Consider the following 15734-nt stretch of genomic DNA (forward strand, 5'->3'; position numbering starts at 1 on the left):
TTTATACAATTTAATTTATTGATAATAAAACTTAACAATTAGTGTAGAATACGTTATACTGTATACACAAATATGAGGCTTCATTCAGCCTTGTGGTGGAGGTTTGATTACATGACGGTCAAGGATTGGAGTGGTCGTCTCTGGAGGCATCGGGGGACTCGGCAGCTCATTCAACTTCTTCGTCAGCCATATCATGAAGTACACGAACAGACCCACACCAGAGACCCTGAGAATAAATCAAATTGTATTAACTACTAGCTTCTGCCCTGATAAAAAGTAGCATATACCTAGCCTTAGTCGATAAATGGGCTTGTAGCACTGAAATATTTTTTCACATCGGTCCCCGTAGTTCCTGAGATTAGCGCGTTCAAGCAAATAAACACACAAATTCTTCACGTTTATAATATAGTACCTACCTACCGCTTCTCACATAGAAATACTTACTGGCGATTTTTCAGTTGTTGAACCCTTTCACAGCCTACAATTACAACCTCACTTTGTAGGTAACTGACGATTAACGTCTGCACATATGAAATCACATTCTTTCAATATAAATTATAAAATTCTCTTAAAACTTACATGCCAAACATCTTGATTTTGTAGGATTTGTCGATATTTCAAGGCAACATTTGGAGAAGACTATGCAATCACCTAATACAATGAAGCAAAGACTGCCGACATTCGTTACAATGAGACTGATGCCCAGCTGTAAAACTTGCTCTACACCACATACAAACGTAAAGCAGAAATATATTCTCCTACGTCATAGGCATTAATATTGAATTTACACCTTGAGACCTACCTAAATTCTTCAATGAAGTTAGTAGGTATATTATAACTATAGTTTCGCTATAATCATCCTTTTTCAGAAATCTCTGGCTAGGTCTGAAGATGACCATTTTCAGTTCTGAAGTACTTTGATATTTCTTCTGTTCTGAAGTTCCTACTTACCTAGTTAGGTACCTAATTAGCTATTTATTAAAACTGGGAATCTACTTTCTAACATATCTCTCCAGCTCTCCGCTATTAGTGGACAATAAACCTATCTATAAACAACTATTGTTTGTTTTCAAACATCGATAGAATTATGGTGCCAAGAAATCGTTCGCGTGCCTTCATATTATTTACCTAACAACTCCCTTATTAAATATTGTATAAGATTATTCCTGCTCGGCAAACGTCAAAATGTGTAACTGCTCTAAAGAAGAATTGAATTCCGTGGAAATAACACATATTGCATTTACAAGTAGATATTAGGTAGTTACCTCCTAAGTTAAGTAGATATATCTTACGTACCTATATTTAGTAATAAATTGATGAAATCGTTCTGATCAGCCTTGCAGTTTTGGCGGTACTGCATGTCGGTCATAAAAGGGCGTCGTTATCTCAGGCGGCTCAACAGGAGGACTTGGGAGCAAATTCAACTGCTTCGTGATCCATACCATGGCGTATACGAATACGGCAGCACCGGCGACCCTAATAATATCAAAAAAATATATTTATTTAATAAGTAATAGGAAGGACTAACAGCTAAAAAACACAGACAGGGAACAGTAAGTTAATCTGAGGGCTAATAACAAGTCCTCACTTATATGGGGTTATAATAGTTTAATGCCCATTTTCACCTAAATTTTGGGATCTCTTAAGATCATTTAGTACCTACGAATTTCATTTTCACCGAAGTTTAAGTGTCCCTTATAATATAAGCTTTACTATCGGGGGAGCCTTTATTCTAAGTGACATTTAGTTAGGGAAACGTTAAGAGATTGTTGGTGAAAACGGGCATCAAAAACTAAAAAGACACGCTAGTCATGTTTTTTCATCAGAACTCAGAGCGTGTGCAGAATTTCATCCTAATCGAAGACCGGGAAGTGGGACAAATTAATACTCTAAGATTTTCTTCCGGGCATAGTCGATGTAGGCAATAAGTCTGCAAAGTTGAAGTGGGACAGGCCGGGTCACATCTACAGAATGCACCCGGGTAGGTGGGCAAACATCACCACAAAGTGAATCCCTGATGATGAAAGGTGACTAAGAGGAAGACCAAGGAAACGCTGGAGAGAAGACCTAGACAACTTCCACAAGGATTGGCTACAAATGGCGACCGATAGGGAAAGATGGAAGGCTGTGGGGGAGGCCTTTGCCCAGCAGTGGGACAACTCAGGCTAAATAAAAAATTATACCTAATAATAAATGTATATTTTGTAAAAGGCACGAGTAAACACAGTAGCCAGCACATCAACTACTTACTAGGAACTATAAGGTTCAGTACTGATTGGGAAAATTTTAGAGTTCAGTTGTTTACAGCTTGGAGTAGCTTGAAGTAGCTGGCGTCTGTACATCTACCCAAAGCATCTTGTTAAAAAAAACTTCATATGGTTTAAAGCACAAAATATAAAAAAAAAATATGTTAAACTTACATGTTTAAGATCATGGTTGTGTCAGGAATTTCCTGCAACTGGGGTAACCATTTGAAGAAAGAACCGGTCAGCCATCCAATGCACTTATAAGAGAAAAAACTTGTGGGTAATGCATTTACATACCTGATAATAACAATGGCATACCATACCTACATTTTTATTATATGGCTATAGGGTCTAGGTCCACCACAGTAAGGTGAAAAGCGGAAAACAATTACAATTTTCTCTATTAGTTATTATTTTTTTCAGTGTTTCGTGCAACAAATGGACGAAAATTTCATAAATTATATTTTAGCTTACTTTAAAACATACCTACCTAGCATTTTTATCATTACCTTTAAATACAGTAATAGGTAGGAAATGCCTTTATGTGCGTAGCTCGCTGCTGTGTGTGCCGCGCCTAAGTGGGCAGAGAGCATAATATCTATGTAAAGAAATCCCTATTACATATTGATTGTTTGCAAACGTAAATAGAATCAACGATGCTAATAAATCGTTAACAATTTTTAACACACGTATAACCTTCCCCGCACTAAACGGTTCGATGGTGTATAATTTATGTAAGCTTCGCTTCGTAGATGAGTTTTGGTAACAGCGAATTAAAGGAGATATGTATATCAACATTATTATATGAATTTTATGTAGGTATGTGTGATACACCTACACACCCACTAGGTTTTATCTATCAATATATTACCTTTATAGATAGAACTTATATTTTGTACTTACGCAAATCCAATTAGACATAATTAGGTAGGTATTCTGATTAGATTACAAGTCACGTTGAGTGACATATCAAGAAAATGATGATGATATCGTGTAATAGGTACCTAGGCATTGTCTTCTCGGAAAGGAGAAGCCCTTTTATGAGATTCTGTCAGTCCCTAAAACAAAGACAAGACGAGGATAAGCTAGGTTTTATTTTCTGATGAGGGTAGAAAAATATTAATTATTTCCGATTATTATTTATGATTATTGTGTGATTAGGTTTTAGCCGGTCGTCACCGTGACGACCGGCTAAAACCTAATCACACAAACACAACTAATTAGGACCTACCAAAATAGAAGTAGCAAAATGTAAAGCAGCCTAAAAGAACCCTAATTTGTATTGAGCGCTCGGCAGTCATTTCCACTAGGACTCTGAACATTTCCAACGCTCAATCAAATAGGATCCTTCCTTCTTTCTGGTGCTGAACTGTTTACCAAGTAGGTCCATACTCACTTTTTTTACACAGTGTGTAGTATTGCTTGATGGTTGACACAATTAAAGTGGGTGAGCCTATTTTTATTCCACAGCAAATTATGGTACTGTATCATTCAAGCTGCCGCAGCAGTGTCGGGAAAGCCTTTTCGATGCCATGGCATCATTTTGAAATTTTTCGTCATGCTGTCGTATTCTTAAGAAATAAGTTTGATTTTCCTTCGGCAAACAAATAATGACCTTCTGTCCACCAATCGGATAGTGGTTTTCATGAGACCAAAAAGGCATTGGAATTTTACAGTGGCTTATTTCAGGTATTTTCTTGTAGTACCTATTTTGCCTGCTTTTTGAGTAGGGGCAATTGTTGTTCTTAGCTATATAGCCTAAAGTGGCCTAGGTACGTCCAAGTAGTAATAAATAGGTCTGCCTGAGTCCAAATGCAAGAAGCCTTAAATGTCTGCATCAAAAGTTTCACTGATTCATTTCATGAAAAAAATGACATATTTAGCAGCCTGAGAAACAAAAGGCTTAAGTAGAATAATGTACTCTTGCGACTTAAAATACATACAAATTGAAACTAAATTAGTTAAAATTTATCGGAAATAAAACGTCCAGTTTTGGAATACGTACTTTAATACAGATTTCTACTTACGCCCTCATTTCATTCATAAGTGCAATGCTCAAAATGAAATTTCCACCACAAATCAGGTTATAAAATCGGTTAATGTTTTGGGGTTCGATAGCTTCAGACGTTAATATCGTCCAAGCACGATATTTTGCTACCAAAATCAAATTACTAGTGTTTACATTAAAACTCGCAAACCAATGAACCGACTTTAATGAGTTGTTATAAATTGAATAATGTACATAATGCAACAAATGACTCTATATAGTATGAATTGAGTATTAAAAGATAAGGAAGATCCATTTCTCAAAACTCTTGTTATTGCATGGTAAAGTTATTCAGTCAATAAAATCTTACTTGCTAGATTATTAAAATAGGGGTGAAGGGAAGAAAAAAACAACAAAATATAAAAAAACAACATGCAAATCGGTTATGTTGCTTTTTACTATCAATTTTTGGATGTATGTGTACAAGTATGAATTCGAGGAAAATAAAGGAATATGTAATGTTTCATAATATATACTCTACATCGCAGTACTCGTTACGAACAAACATTACTTAAGTTATTTTCGATATAGTACTTCTACTCAATTATATTTGTTCGATTGCTCTTCATTCGCATAAGATATCGTGAGAGCATGACTTACATGTCACAAAAGAAAAGAAAATATTATCTATAGAAATCCAATCGATTTAAATAAAATAATCTAGCTAAGAAACACCATTCGTTCTTTGCAAAATATTAGCAAATACTGCGTAACATTCTAACTGTACAGACACGTAAACATAATGAACATATCAAGGAAACATCGTCGGCGTCCATATGATATTTATTATAAGGTCTCGCTTACAGATGCATAGAAACGAACAATATTCTCACTGCGTATAGTAAAATCGGTGAAAAAGTCGCGATAAAAACCTAAAATCCACATACTGAAAGTCTAAAAATATATTATAATAAATTTGAAATGTCTATACATAGATGAGTGTTCACTACGCGCTTATAACGAGCGTCGAGCGCGCGTCCATTACGTTATAATATTAAATACGATGAAACGAACCGGCGGCTCCGTCCGTACACACGGCGTCGTCGAATCGCAGATACGTCGCTACTCGTAACCGTACCGAAGGGACTAGACACATAATCCAAGAGTACCGGTCGCTCGTCTACGAGCGATAACGCGACTACTGCGTTACATAAAGTTCGTATCGAAAGTAAAATTACATGTAATGTATATATACTATATATATAAATGGAGCGCGGCGGCTCAGACGAAGACTTTGGCGAGTCCGTCGGCGCCGGCGCTGGCGATGTACGGCCGGAGCGGATGGAAGGCCACGTCCAGGATGCTCTCGTCGAACTTCTTGCGGTGCGCCGTGATCTCCTGCACGCAGGTCTTGGTGTCCAGGTTCCACAGGCGCACGGAGCAGTCGTGCGAGCCCGACAGCAGGAACAGCCCGTTGGGGTCCAGCGCCAGCCCCGTGACGGCGTCCAGGTGCGCCACCATGGCGTGGGCGCAGCGCCCCGACACGCCGTCCCAGAAGCGGATGTGCCGGTCCTCGTGCGCCGTCACCAGCAGCGGCAGCGTCGGGTGCGAGCGCACGCGGTGTGCCGGGCTGTCGCACGACACGCGCAGCACCACCTGCAGGACATAATCACATTAACACGTGCTCACCGACCACTCTATACGAGTTTAAATGAGTATAAAGAACTTTATAACCATAATCCATCGAATCGAATTATGTAGAATAGTAGCTGTTTTCCGAGATTTCAAGTCTCGTGGAAATTACTTCCCGCATCATTCTTATGTGAAAGAGTAACAAAGCTCTACATATAATCCATCTTCATAATACTAGCATCAATGTGCATAATTAGGACATAGCAAAAAGAAGACAATTGTACACGTAAAGGACTTTTAAAAAAACGAATAATTACCTGTCCAGTTTCAAGGTCATAGAGGAGCAGTGTACCATCGCGGTACACGACGGCGGCGCGCGAGGCGGCGTCGGCGAAGTCGGCGGCGGCGGGCGCGGGCGCGGCGGGCGACTCGTCCGCGCGGAGCGTGGCCAGCAGCGGCCGCGCGGCCCGCGGCGCCCACAGCCGCACCGTGCCGTCCGCCGACGACGACAGCAGCCGCCCGTGCGCGCTCGACAGCGACCACACCGCGTCCGTGTGCTCGCGGAGCACCGCGCCCTGGGGAATTATACATATTAATAATATTCTTATGCCATTATTTCTAAAGGTCCTCCACTGCTGGAGGATAGCTATCAGTTCAGCTATTAAGGAAAAGTCTAAGTCTTTAACATTAGTAATGACACTATAAATTGTTCAGTAGCCAGGATCTCCTCCAGAGAGTGTCTTGCTGAAAAAATCCCACCAATATACCTTGGACAATTCGCGGTAACTACTTCAAACAATCCTGCAGCCCCATCACACCATTTCAACCTGTTATCGCAACACACTATAAACCTCATATGATCATCAAGAATAAACTCTAGTACCTGAACAGCAGGGTCGTATGGGTCGTAAGGGTCGGCAGTGGGAGGTGGGAGGTTCCAGACGCGGATAGTTCCATCCAAGCCACCGGAGAAGCATTCTTCGGATCTTGGCGCGCCCATAGCCAGGCAAAGCACTGGCGCCGTGTGAGCGCGGAACGTATAAAGAGGTTCCACATCCAATCCCGCAGACTTCTTGGCGGGGACCGTACGTTGCAAGTTCCACAATTTGAGGGTGTGGTCTTCGGACGCCGTCACAAGCGCCGCCTCGGTGGGGTGGAACGCGAGGGCTCGCACCTGAAATTGTTTTGAGATGAAATTAGCATTTTAGCATTCATGATTTCGATAAGTCTAGCAGAAGTAAATGTTTATTTCACTTAAAAATACATAAAAATAAGACGACCATTAGCAAAAATTGAGACATATTTCTTTCTTAGAACATAAACTAACTATAACGAACTATATTTGGACCAATTAGTTATTTATGTTACGCAAAATAATAAGATGCTTACTCCATCGAAGTGCGAACGCAGAGTATACTTGGCGTTCCAAGTCTTGCGGAAAGACTCCTTGTTAGCGCTAGCCACGTCGTAAGCTTCGGGTTCGTTGCTGACGGTGAGCTGGGCGAGCTCGCCCAGTGCCAGCGGCTCTTCGTCGGCCTCGCCCGCGCCCGCCCCGGCGCCCGCACCTACGGTACTGCCGGCGGTTGCGGCACTGCCTGTCAAATCAGAAAATTACATTTTAGGAAGAGAACAATCTGATTTTTTTGGACCATTGTGTACTAGAAGCCGACCCCGACATATTATGTAGCTGAGAAAAGACTCGGAAGATGATGATTTCATTGTGATGATTCATTTGTACATAGTTGACAGTCTTTACAAGTAATCAGAAGACATAATATCTTAAACAATCTTAGCAAGGGCTATCGTGTTTCCCAAGTAACTAGGTTAAGGTCAAATTAGCAGTTGCTGAACACTATCAGCTGCATAGATTAGACTAGATGCAGACCCAAACATAGTTGGGCAAAAGAATTGGGAGAACAAACGAAACACTCAAGACATATTTTTGTGGGTTGCTGAAAATCTTCCCAAGTGGAGATCCTAACGCAAGCCTTTGTCCAGCAATGTCTTGCGGGTAAAACGATGAAATTTGATGATCTAATAAACTTACCAACGGGATACTCGTCGCCTTGTCCGCCGCCGTCAGCCTCTCTCTCGGTCAGCAAGTTGAGCTCGTTCAACACCTCCTCAGCTTCGTGGTCAACTTCTTCGCCTTTACGGTACAAACAAACAGAAATATTTAGTTTTCGAGTATCTTACGCATAAAAAAGATCTTTTATTCTTAAAGTTAAAATTTGAAATAAAATAACGAATTTTGATTTCATGTTCAATGAAAACCTAATTTATTGAAGCTTAAAATTCCGCCTGTCATTATGAATAAATAATGGGTGAATGAATAATTATATTATTATTACTAAACAATATTTCCGCTTTAATGAAACAGGAAAACTGCATTTCAAGCCTGAGCAATTACCAATAGTTAAAAATTGATTTTCAATTCAAACTGATAAGTATGACAAATAAAAAGTGATTTAAAAGAGTGTCTATGGAGTTTTTTGCTGGTTCTTCTCCATAAAACTGAGTCTTTACAACCCTGCAACTAGATGTTTCGAAAGAGCTTTCATAGACCTATTTGAAATATATTTTTTTTACTTCGACTTTGATTGAATAAATGCCAGGTATCTTGTTAATTTCCTTGAAAGATTACCTTGTTTTCCAGGAGGGTGGTGTGATTGCTTAGCGTCCAAATCATCAATCTCGTCCATGTCCATCTCCTGGTTGGTCAGGAACTCGAAGTTGGCGAAAACAGCAGCTGTCTCCTGGACCGAGAGCCCCTCCTCGTTGTAACCGCCGCCGGCGGACACGCCACTCTTACGCGGCTCTTTTCCTGTATCAGTGTTAGAAAAATATCATAGAAAACATCTGTGTGCAAGGAACTAGACAGAATCATTCTCTACTTCTTGTGAACAAAGCTAACTAAACTAAAACCTATACTATAACACAATTTAAGGTGGTATCAAAAACATATTAATATTATTTGAATCTGACCTTCTTTTACAGTTTGTTTTAACAACTGCCAATAACGTTACAAAAGACAATTATATACAATTTAATATTTATACATACCATAATCGTATTTGCGAACCATATGGTTCATAGAGTAATCACATCTATCATGTTGTTGCTTGTCATAATTTCTGTAGTTTGGGTTTTCCACTTCCTCGTTGTTCAGGCCGAGCAAAGCTCGAACTCTGTTTGAGCGAACATCCAGTATGGTGTCTGTGTAGCCTATTTCCTGTTTAGTAAACGAATAGTAGTCATTTATATGGGTTTATGGATCTTAAGTAATGGAGGTATGTGTTTTCTTAAGTAATGTAGGTATTACAAATAGGTCTAAAACATAACTGTAGTGTGAGATTGATTTTATGTGAGTCACATGATAGGAGAAATCTGATGATAGCTTAGTCATAGTCCTGATAATATCCTACAAATATTATAAATGTGAAAGTTTGTAAGGTGGTGTGGTGAAACATATTTTATGTTTTCCTGATATTTAGCAATATAATAGCTCTATGATAATGGCATCTAAGCTACTTTTACTGTTAGTTACCTCAGGAATCAGAAGAAACCACTGGCAGAAGCTACTATTAGATTAAATTACACCACATAACTGAACCACAATGCTACCTAGAGCTAACATCATTTTACAAAAATATACAAAGCACTGATCAGTAATTATAAACATACGATTTCTCCTAAAGACTGCCCAAATGAAAATACTTCATAATTAAGGGTTTTTCAAATACCCTCTGTTATGGTATCAACATGAAAGAACCAATTACAAAAAACCTTACATGATAAAAAAATATAAAATATGTAGTAGCAAAATAAATATGTAATATCAGAGTGGTTATCTGTTTTGCAAAATTATCCTAATCCAGTAATAAATACAGTAAGAACTCATTAACATTCCAAGATACGAAAAAGGGTATCCAGCACCTGCCAAACATAGCAGTTTTGGTAAAATAATGTGCACCTTACCATTTCCGTTGAAGACAACTTTTAACATGATTATAAACCAAAAATTATGATGAAATGATTTCTTCCTTAACTTTACATAAAAGCTTATCCAGGACAGCATTTTGAAACAACCAACACAGATATGTAAAATGGTTTCGAGAACAAATAGCATAACTGAAGAATATGGAAGTAAAATATGCTGCGCCGACTCTAAAGACAATTGGTGTTAAGCAGGAGGATGATGATGAAATAACATACCTGCAGGTACTGTTTGATGAGCTGCCGGCCTTGCTTCCACTGCGCGCGCTCGGCCGGCTCGGGCTCCGCGGGCTCCTCGGGCGGCGGGCGCACATCGCCCTGCTGCAACTCAACGCCATACTTGAGCTTATGAAACTTCGCTCTCTCCTGCTTAAGTGCATATTCCAGCATCTTAATCCGCCTTACAAGGTCGTTTTTCAGATTTTCTTGGCCCTTCCTCTCACCCTGGAGGAAGGCAATCCGCGCCTGTATACACAAATTGACAATTAGAATATTTTTTTATTACATAGCATATCATTACTCATTATTACATTAATATCCCTGTAGCACTATTAATTGAATTGCCATAAAATTCAAATAAAATTTTGGTCAAAAGCAAACATAGAACACTTTGTAAGATTCTTGGGTGAGTAATATGAGTTAAACAATTATTAAGCCATATATAGATCTCATAATATTCCTATGACAAATCTAGAAATAGAATTTGTAGTGAATTGTGCCAACTGAAATCCTCTTCATGTATAAATAAAGCCAAAGAACTGAAATACTTACTATAGGTGAGAAAACAAAGAAATCTTACAAAATGTAGACTAGAAAAGCAGTCTACTAACACCATTTTGCCACGTATATTGATACAAACAAATTGTAATATTGACTAATGACTAATTAAAATGATAATTTGAATATCCTGGAATTACATAAAATTCGAAGAACAATGGTGTAAAACACAATTTGTTTAATAAAAGTTGACTTTGGAAATAAAAAAGTAATAATATGGCACACTATCTGGCTATCACCATAACAATGACTTGTAAACAGGAAAATACCATGCAATAGCTTTTAAATTTCATAATAACAAATCTTTTAGTAGAAACATAATTCTATTCTTGGTTTACTATCCTAATTACACTATAGTTTACAGCATTTTTACCACCAAGTTAAATACATGATTTCTTGTAGATAATTTGACACTGAAACAAAGTTTAGATCACAAATGTTGCCATTTCTAATCTTGATGAGCTAGAGCAACTATATGTTTTGGAGTTTGATCCAGTGACAAATTATGCACAAGAAATTATACTATTACCCTCAGGGTAAAAATGCTGTAAGCTGGTGTCACATATTATAGAACTACATATGATTCCTAATGAAATGTGTAACATTTAAAATAAAATTAAACTCTAAGATTTAAGACAGAGTTACACATATCTATTTTTGACTGCATATTAAATGCTGTCTGTTCAAATTAAATGAAAAAATGTGTTGTGAGTATATGTTAATTATAATTAACATGTAATTAAGGAACATTTATAATTTATTTATAATACGTTTAAGTTACAAACAGATACAATTATTGTATCTGTTTGTCTTAAGTTATTATAATGTGAGGAAATATATTATTGTCATAATTATTATGTGAGGAAATATTAAGACACATTGTAGGTACTTGCTCACAGGTAAGAATCCTATAAGAAATAAAGATAATGTTACAAATAATAAGCACTACAAAAATATTTTAAAAGGACTTGACCAACAAAATTATCAATTAGTTTTATCTGCACATTAAATGAATAAGTGGGTATAGCTGTAATTTGGCTAAATCCCATTATGTGTATACAAATAAGAAAACTTGCAAAATAAGCAGATTTATAACATTTCTTATTATGACAAAAATATTAGAGTTATCATACAAATGGTCAAATATTTACATAAAAAATAACTTGATATTTAAGAAATTTGCAAGCAGAGTTAAAAATAGTCTAAAATTACCAATTAAACATGCTAATCAATAAAACAAGTTTACATTACCTAATTAAAATAATAAAAAAGCCTGCACAATACATAGAAGTTATTGTAATACATTTTATATTAATTAATTGCATTAAATTACAAACATCACAAATATAAGACATGTAGTTCAAGTTTTAGATACATTCAGGTTATAAAGTACTAATTATGTACTGACAAAACATTATCAGATCAATTGATTAACTGGCACTATGACAGTGGCAATTCAGAGGTAATTACGAAAATAGGTACACATGTAAAATAATCATCAAATAAGTAGTTACAATGTAACGAACACTTTACACCATCAAATTAACTTGATGTATGATCTTGTTTTGAAAAATCACAATGAATAATACAGTACAATTGTAAAATGTGAGGAGCCAAAGACACGCCAATTTAGTTTCAACATTTCAAGCCACGAACTGTGTGGTGTCAATGAACGTGAATTTATTCACAATAAATATTAAGAAAATAAAAAAAAATCACCTCAAACTCTGCTCTGTCCACCTCCCATTGTGATCTCTCGAGCTCGAATCTCGCCCATTCGTGTTGGATAAAGTGCAAAATGCCCGGTATTGAATACTGGATACTTTGGCTAGGTTCGTCATTTTGTTTGTTATTTACACTGACTCCGATTTGAGATCCAACTTGCCCTCCGTTGTGATGAGATACGGAGCTATCATCCATGGCTGTGGGGATTTTCATGACATGGCCACCATTACCATTACCGAACTTTACTTGTCACACACCTATCCTATGGAACTACGAAGAATAACTATGCGAAACGAAATACTAACACATTATTAAAACTATATTTCAACTAATGTTCACGTATGTGACACCATCTAAAATATTTTTTATCGACGAATTCATGAATGACAAAAATTATTGCATGACGGAAAGAAAAGTCGCAACGACGTCCGTCCGCTACATTGCTTTTACTTTTTTTTCAATGTTGCCATACATTTTAAAACAAATCATAGACTTATTCCAAATGGAACTTTTTGAACTGCCTGGCGATTGAGACCAAAAATGTTGTAGAGTGTTTACCTAAATTACGGCGTATTTATATGAATTGAGGTAAATAATAACCTTTACTGCCTTTCTGAATAGGTTTAAATACACTATTATATAATGTTTAATGATCATGCTATAGAGTAGCATAATGACCTAAAAGTATGCATGAATAATATTATTCATGCTTAGCCTGATTAATAAATACACGTACCTACATAACGTCCAAAGTGTTTAGCAAGCCTGAGTTTAAAATAGGTTTTTATTTAATGTTTTCTACATTTGATTATATTAAATTTTTCAATAATTCTTGAAGTGTCGTACTGAATCGCTTATCTTTATTTTGTAGCCGGCTTTTAATTATGCAGCTGATGAAAAAAAATCAATATGTCCTGATTTTGTTTTATTAAATAAGCCAAATACTAATTATTTAGCCTATTTTCTTATGTGTCCTTTGTCTCAGTTTTACAGCCAAAGAAAATTCTAGGCATACTGTATACTGGCTGAAATTTCTACGTCTCAAAAGTTCAAGTGTCAAAATTAAAAAGTGACTCAATTCCTTCCGGTGGCGTCTGGTCGCCATTTTGTTCGCACGCAATAAATTAGTGTTGTAGGATTGTGTCGCTTTTTATCGGGTAAATGTTTAAAATATATTATTTAGATAACAAAATATGTTTAGATTAAGTTCAGTAATATATTAGAAAAGAATGATGTGTTTTCTTCTAGTACTTTCAATAATCCAGTTGTAAAACAACCACCTACGCATTCCGCGCAGACCTTCAAAAGCCACACTTGTTCCAAACACTAATTCGTGGTATTATTTCAGGGGAAAATGTCACGTTACGGTGACTGCAAAGTATATGTGGGAGATTTAGGCAACAATGCAAGCAAGCCTGAACTTGAAGATGCCTTTTCATATTACGGACCCTTGAGAAATGTATGGGTTGCTAGAAACCCACCCGGCTTCGCTTTTGTAGAATTTGAAGACCCCCGGGATGCCGAAGACGCTGTAAGTACTTTAATTTTCACGTAATTGTCTGTTATTATGATTTTTTATTTTATTATTAAACTCTAAATATTCATCTATTTATAGATACGCGGCTTAGATGGAAGAACAATATGTGGACGACGCGCTCGTGTAGAAATGTCCAATGGGGGACGAGGTTACGGGGGCCGTGGGCCGCCACCTAGGTCTCGCCTGCCGCCTCGGCCCTATGACGACCGCTGTTATGACTGTGGAGACAGAGGACATTATGCTCGTGATTGTACACGCCGCCGCCGCCGCAGGTGACAATTGAAATCCTTATTTAAATCCTGTGTGTTACGGAACCTATCTTTGGCATGGAATCTTTAAGGTATACAAACTGTTTCAAACTAAATGACAGATACGCAAGATAAGGTCTGGTTTGTAAATTGTATTATAACTAAGCATTTTCTAAATGAATCAAAGATTCCATCCCACTGTACTGGACTCACTTATACCAATGATAACTATGTTATAGGTTATCATTGGCCTGTGCGCCGAGAACGAACTCGTCAGTGTCTGCACTTCTTATTGTCTGCGCTACGTAGCTTTCACTCCGCGGCGTGTACTCCGATTGAGTTGGTCGCATCATTACTTCGCTCGCTCTGCGAACTACGTAGCTACAGCCTACGTGCACACTTCACTTGTCGAGACCGTCATTGAGAGTAAAGTTCGTTCTGCGCGTCGCAACGCACGTCTAATGTAATCACTGCGTGCACTCAGTGAGTTACACATTACTATCCCATTTTTGTGTTCAAAGAAAGCCTGTGCTGTTATGCCAGTCATTTTTTTAAAGTAGGATGGTAGTATGTTTAGAATAGATATAGCTTAAGTGCCGCTCTGGAAGATGTTGCAAGACAAGCAGAACTGAATCATCATTGAGGACAAGTCAGGCTTCTACCACAACCCATTATATGAGAAGGTTCATACCAATAGAGTTTCTCAAATAATGGGTTATGAATAGTGGAACATGAAGTGGGACACTACTGTTAGTAAACAGTTCTTCAATTTTTCATCAAAAAATTGGGATCCTGTTTACCAGCAATAGTTTATAGGATTTGTGTATAACCTAATTTAGTTTAAGCTATTATAATTATTTCGATAATATTGATCATCTGTACTAAATTAGGTTAAGCACAATATTCAAACTTCAAATAGAGACTAGTTTTCTAACATGTTATTGTGTAATTTTGCAGCCGATCAAGGTCCCGCCGTCGCACGCGCTCCCGCTCTCCGCGCTCGGGCTCCCGCTCCCGCAGCCGCAGCCGCTCTCGCTCGCGCTCCAAGGCACGATCCATGTCGCGGTCAAGATCTCGTTCTCCATCCAAAGATTCTAAAAAATCTAACTAGACCTACACTAGTACTGTGCATACATTAAGCTAATTAAGTTTTGCTTTTAACAATATCCTTGATTTCAAAATGTACAACAGTCACTGAAATAGAGTAAGAGAATCCAGTCCACCGGTTCGTCAGTTGTAAGAAATTTATCATTCCTGTGTATGTGTAAGTTGAAGAACGATTGATTTTGAGATCAATAAATTGACGTTTAAATATTTCTGTTGTTTCTTCTTAAGTCATTCCTTAGTTCGATGCCACATGGATGCCTTTACGCATCGTTTACTGAACATGTTAATCGCACATGAAAGAAACATGAAACATTGCTGCCAAGGCTAAATATCGTGTACTATGTGATGTTCGAAAATTCATCGCACCTATTCTACAGCCAAGACATAGGTGTTCGTGTCGTGGCGAGACACAAATTGATGTATACATATTCGACATCATGTGCAGCATGTCGTCTTATACCTTTTAGACTTCTTACATC

General features: G+C 37.6%; 2 protein-coding genes and 1 long non-coding RNA gene across 5 annotated transcripts; 1 reads left to right on the top strand and 2 right to left on the bottom strand.

The window, feature by feature from the left end:
* Positions 1-59: 59 nt before the first annotated feature.
* Positions 60-2524, bottom strand: LOC126054550 (uncharacterized). Its single transcript, XR_007510975.2, has 3 exons — positions 2421-2524; positions 1297-1476; positions 60-226 (listed from the first exon to the last, which is right to left on the bottom strand). It is a non-coding gene; the product is annotated as an uncharacterized LOC126054550 (long non-coding RNA).
* Positions 2525-4651: 2127 nt separating this feature from the next.
* Positions 4652-12826, bottom strand: LOC110370675 (striatin-3). 2 transcript variants are annotated; one of them, XM_021326566.3, is made up of 9 exons: positions 12358-12826; positions 10081-10326; positions 8929-9097; positions 8510-8689; positions 7913-8014; positions 7255-7460; positions 6749-7039; positions 6183-6440; positions 4652-5889 (listed from the first exon to the last, which is right to left on the bottom strand). In XM_021326566.3, exons 1-9 carry the CDS (start codon positions 12574-12576, stop codon positions 5515-5517), a joined length of 2046 nt encoding a protein of 681 aa, XP_021182241.2. In that variant the 5' UTR covers positions 12577-12826; the 3' UTR covers positions 4652-5514. The 2 variants fall into 2 exon arrangements, with proteins under 2 accessions (XP_021182241.2, XP_063893695.1); XM_064037625.1 differs by having other exon boundaries at positions 8510-8695.
* A 545-nt stretch (positions 12827-13371) lies between these two features.
* LOC110370730 (serine/arginine-rich splicing factor 7) lies at positions 13372-15462 on the top strand. 2 transcript variants are annotated; one of them, XR_002429257.3, is made up of 5 exons: positions 13372-13520; positions 13712-13894; positions 13979-14172; positions 14388-14631; positions 15106-15247. XR_002429257.3 is itself a non-coding variant. In XM_021326643.3 (4 exons), the coding sequence occupies exons 2-4, from the start codon at positions 13718-13720 to the stop codon at positions 15257-15259; spliced, it is 525 nt and encodes a 174-aa protein (XP_021182318.1). In that variant the 5' UTR covers positions 13373-13520; positions 13712-13717; the 3' UTR covers positions 15260-15462. The 2 variants fall into 2 exon arrangements, 1 of the variants encoding a protein (XP_021182318.1); XM_021326643.3 differs by lacking the exon at positions 14388-14631 and having other exon boundaries at positions 13373-13520; positions 15106-15462.
* The last annotated feature ends 272 nt before the right edge of the window (positions 15463-15734 follow it).

This window comes from Helicoverpa armigera, chromosome 13 (genome assembly GCF_030705265.1).
Source record: "Helicoverpa armigera isolate CAAS_96S chromosome 13, ASM3070526v1, whole genome shotgun sequence".
NCBI classification, from domain to species: Eukaryota; Metazoa; Arthropoda; class Insecta; order Lepidoptera; family Noctuidae; genus Helicoverpa; species Helicoverpa armigera.

What these genes read in the sequence shown, in the direction of transcription:
- LOC110370675 (XM_064037625.1), bottom strand. Translation starts at nt 12,576, where the DNA reads ATGAAAATCCCCACAGCCATGGATGATAGCTCCGTATCTCATCACAAC. An exon ending in TCATCAAACAGTACCTGCAG is followed by an intron (nt 9,098 to 10,080) that starts GTATGTTATTTC and finishes TTTACTAAACAG; the next exon opens with GAAATAGGCTACACAGACAC. An exon ending in AGGCGACGAGTATCCCGTTG is followed by an intron (nt 7,461 to 7,912) that starts GTAAGTTTATTA and finishes CTGATTTGACAG; the next exon opens with GCAGTGCCGCAACCGCCGGC.
- LOC110370730 (XM_021326643.3), top strand. Translation starts at nt 13,718, where the DNA reads ATGTCACGTTACGGTGACTGCAAAGTATATGTGGGAGATTTAGGCAAC. An exon ending in CCCGGGATGCCGAAGACGCT is followed by an intron (nt 13,895 to 13,978) that starts GTAAGTACTTTA and finishes ATCTATTTATAG; the next exon opens with ATACGCGGCTTAGATGGAAG. An exon ending in ACACGCCGCCGCCGCCGCAG is followed by an intron (nt 14,173 to 15,105) that starts GTGACAATTGAA and finishes GTAATTTTGCAG; the next exon opens with CCGATCAAGGTCCCGCCGTC.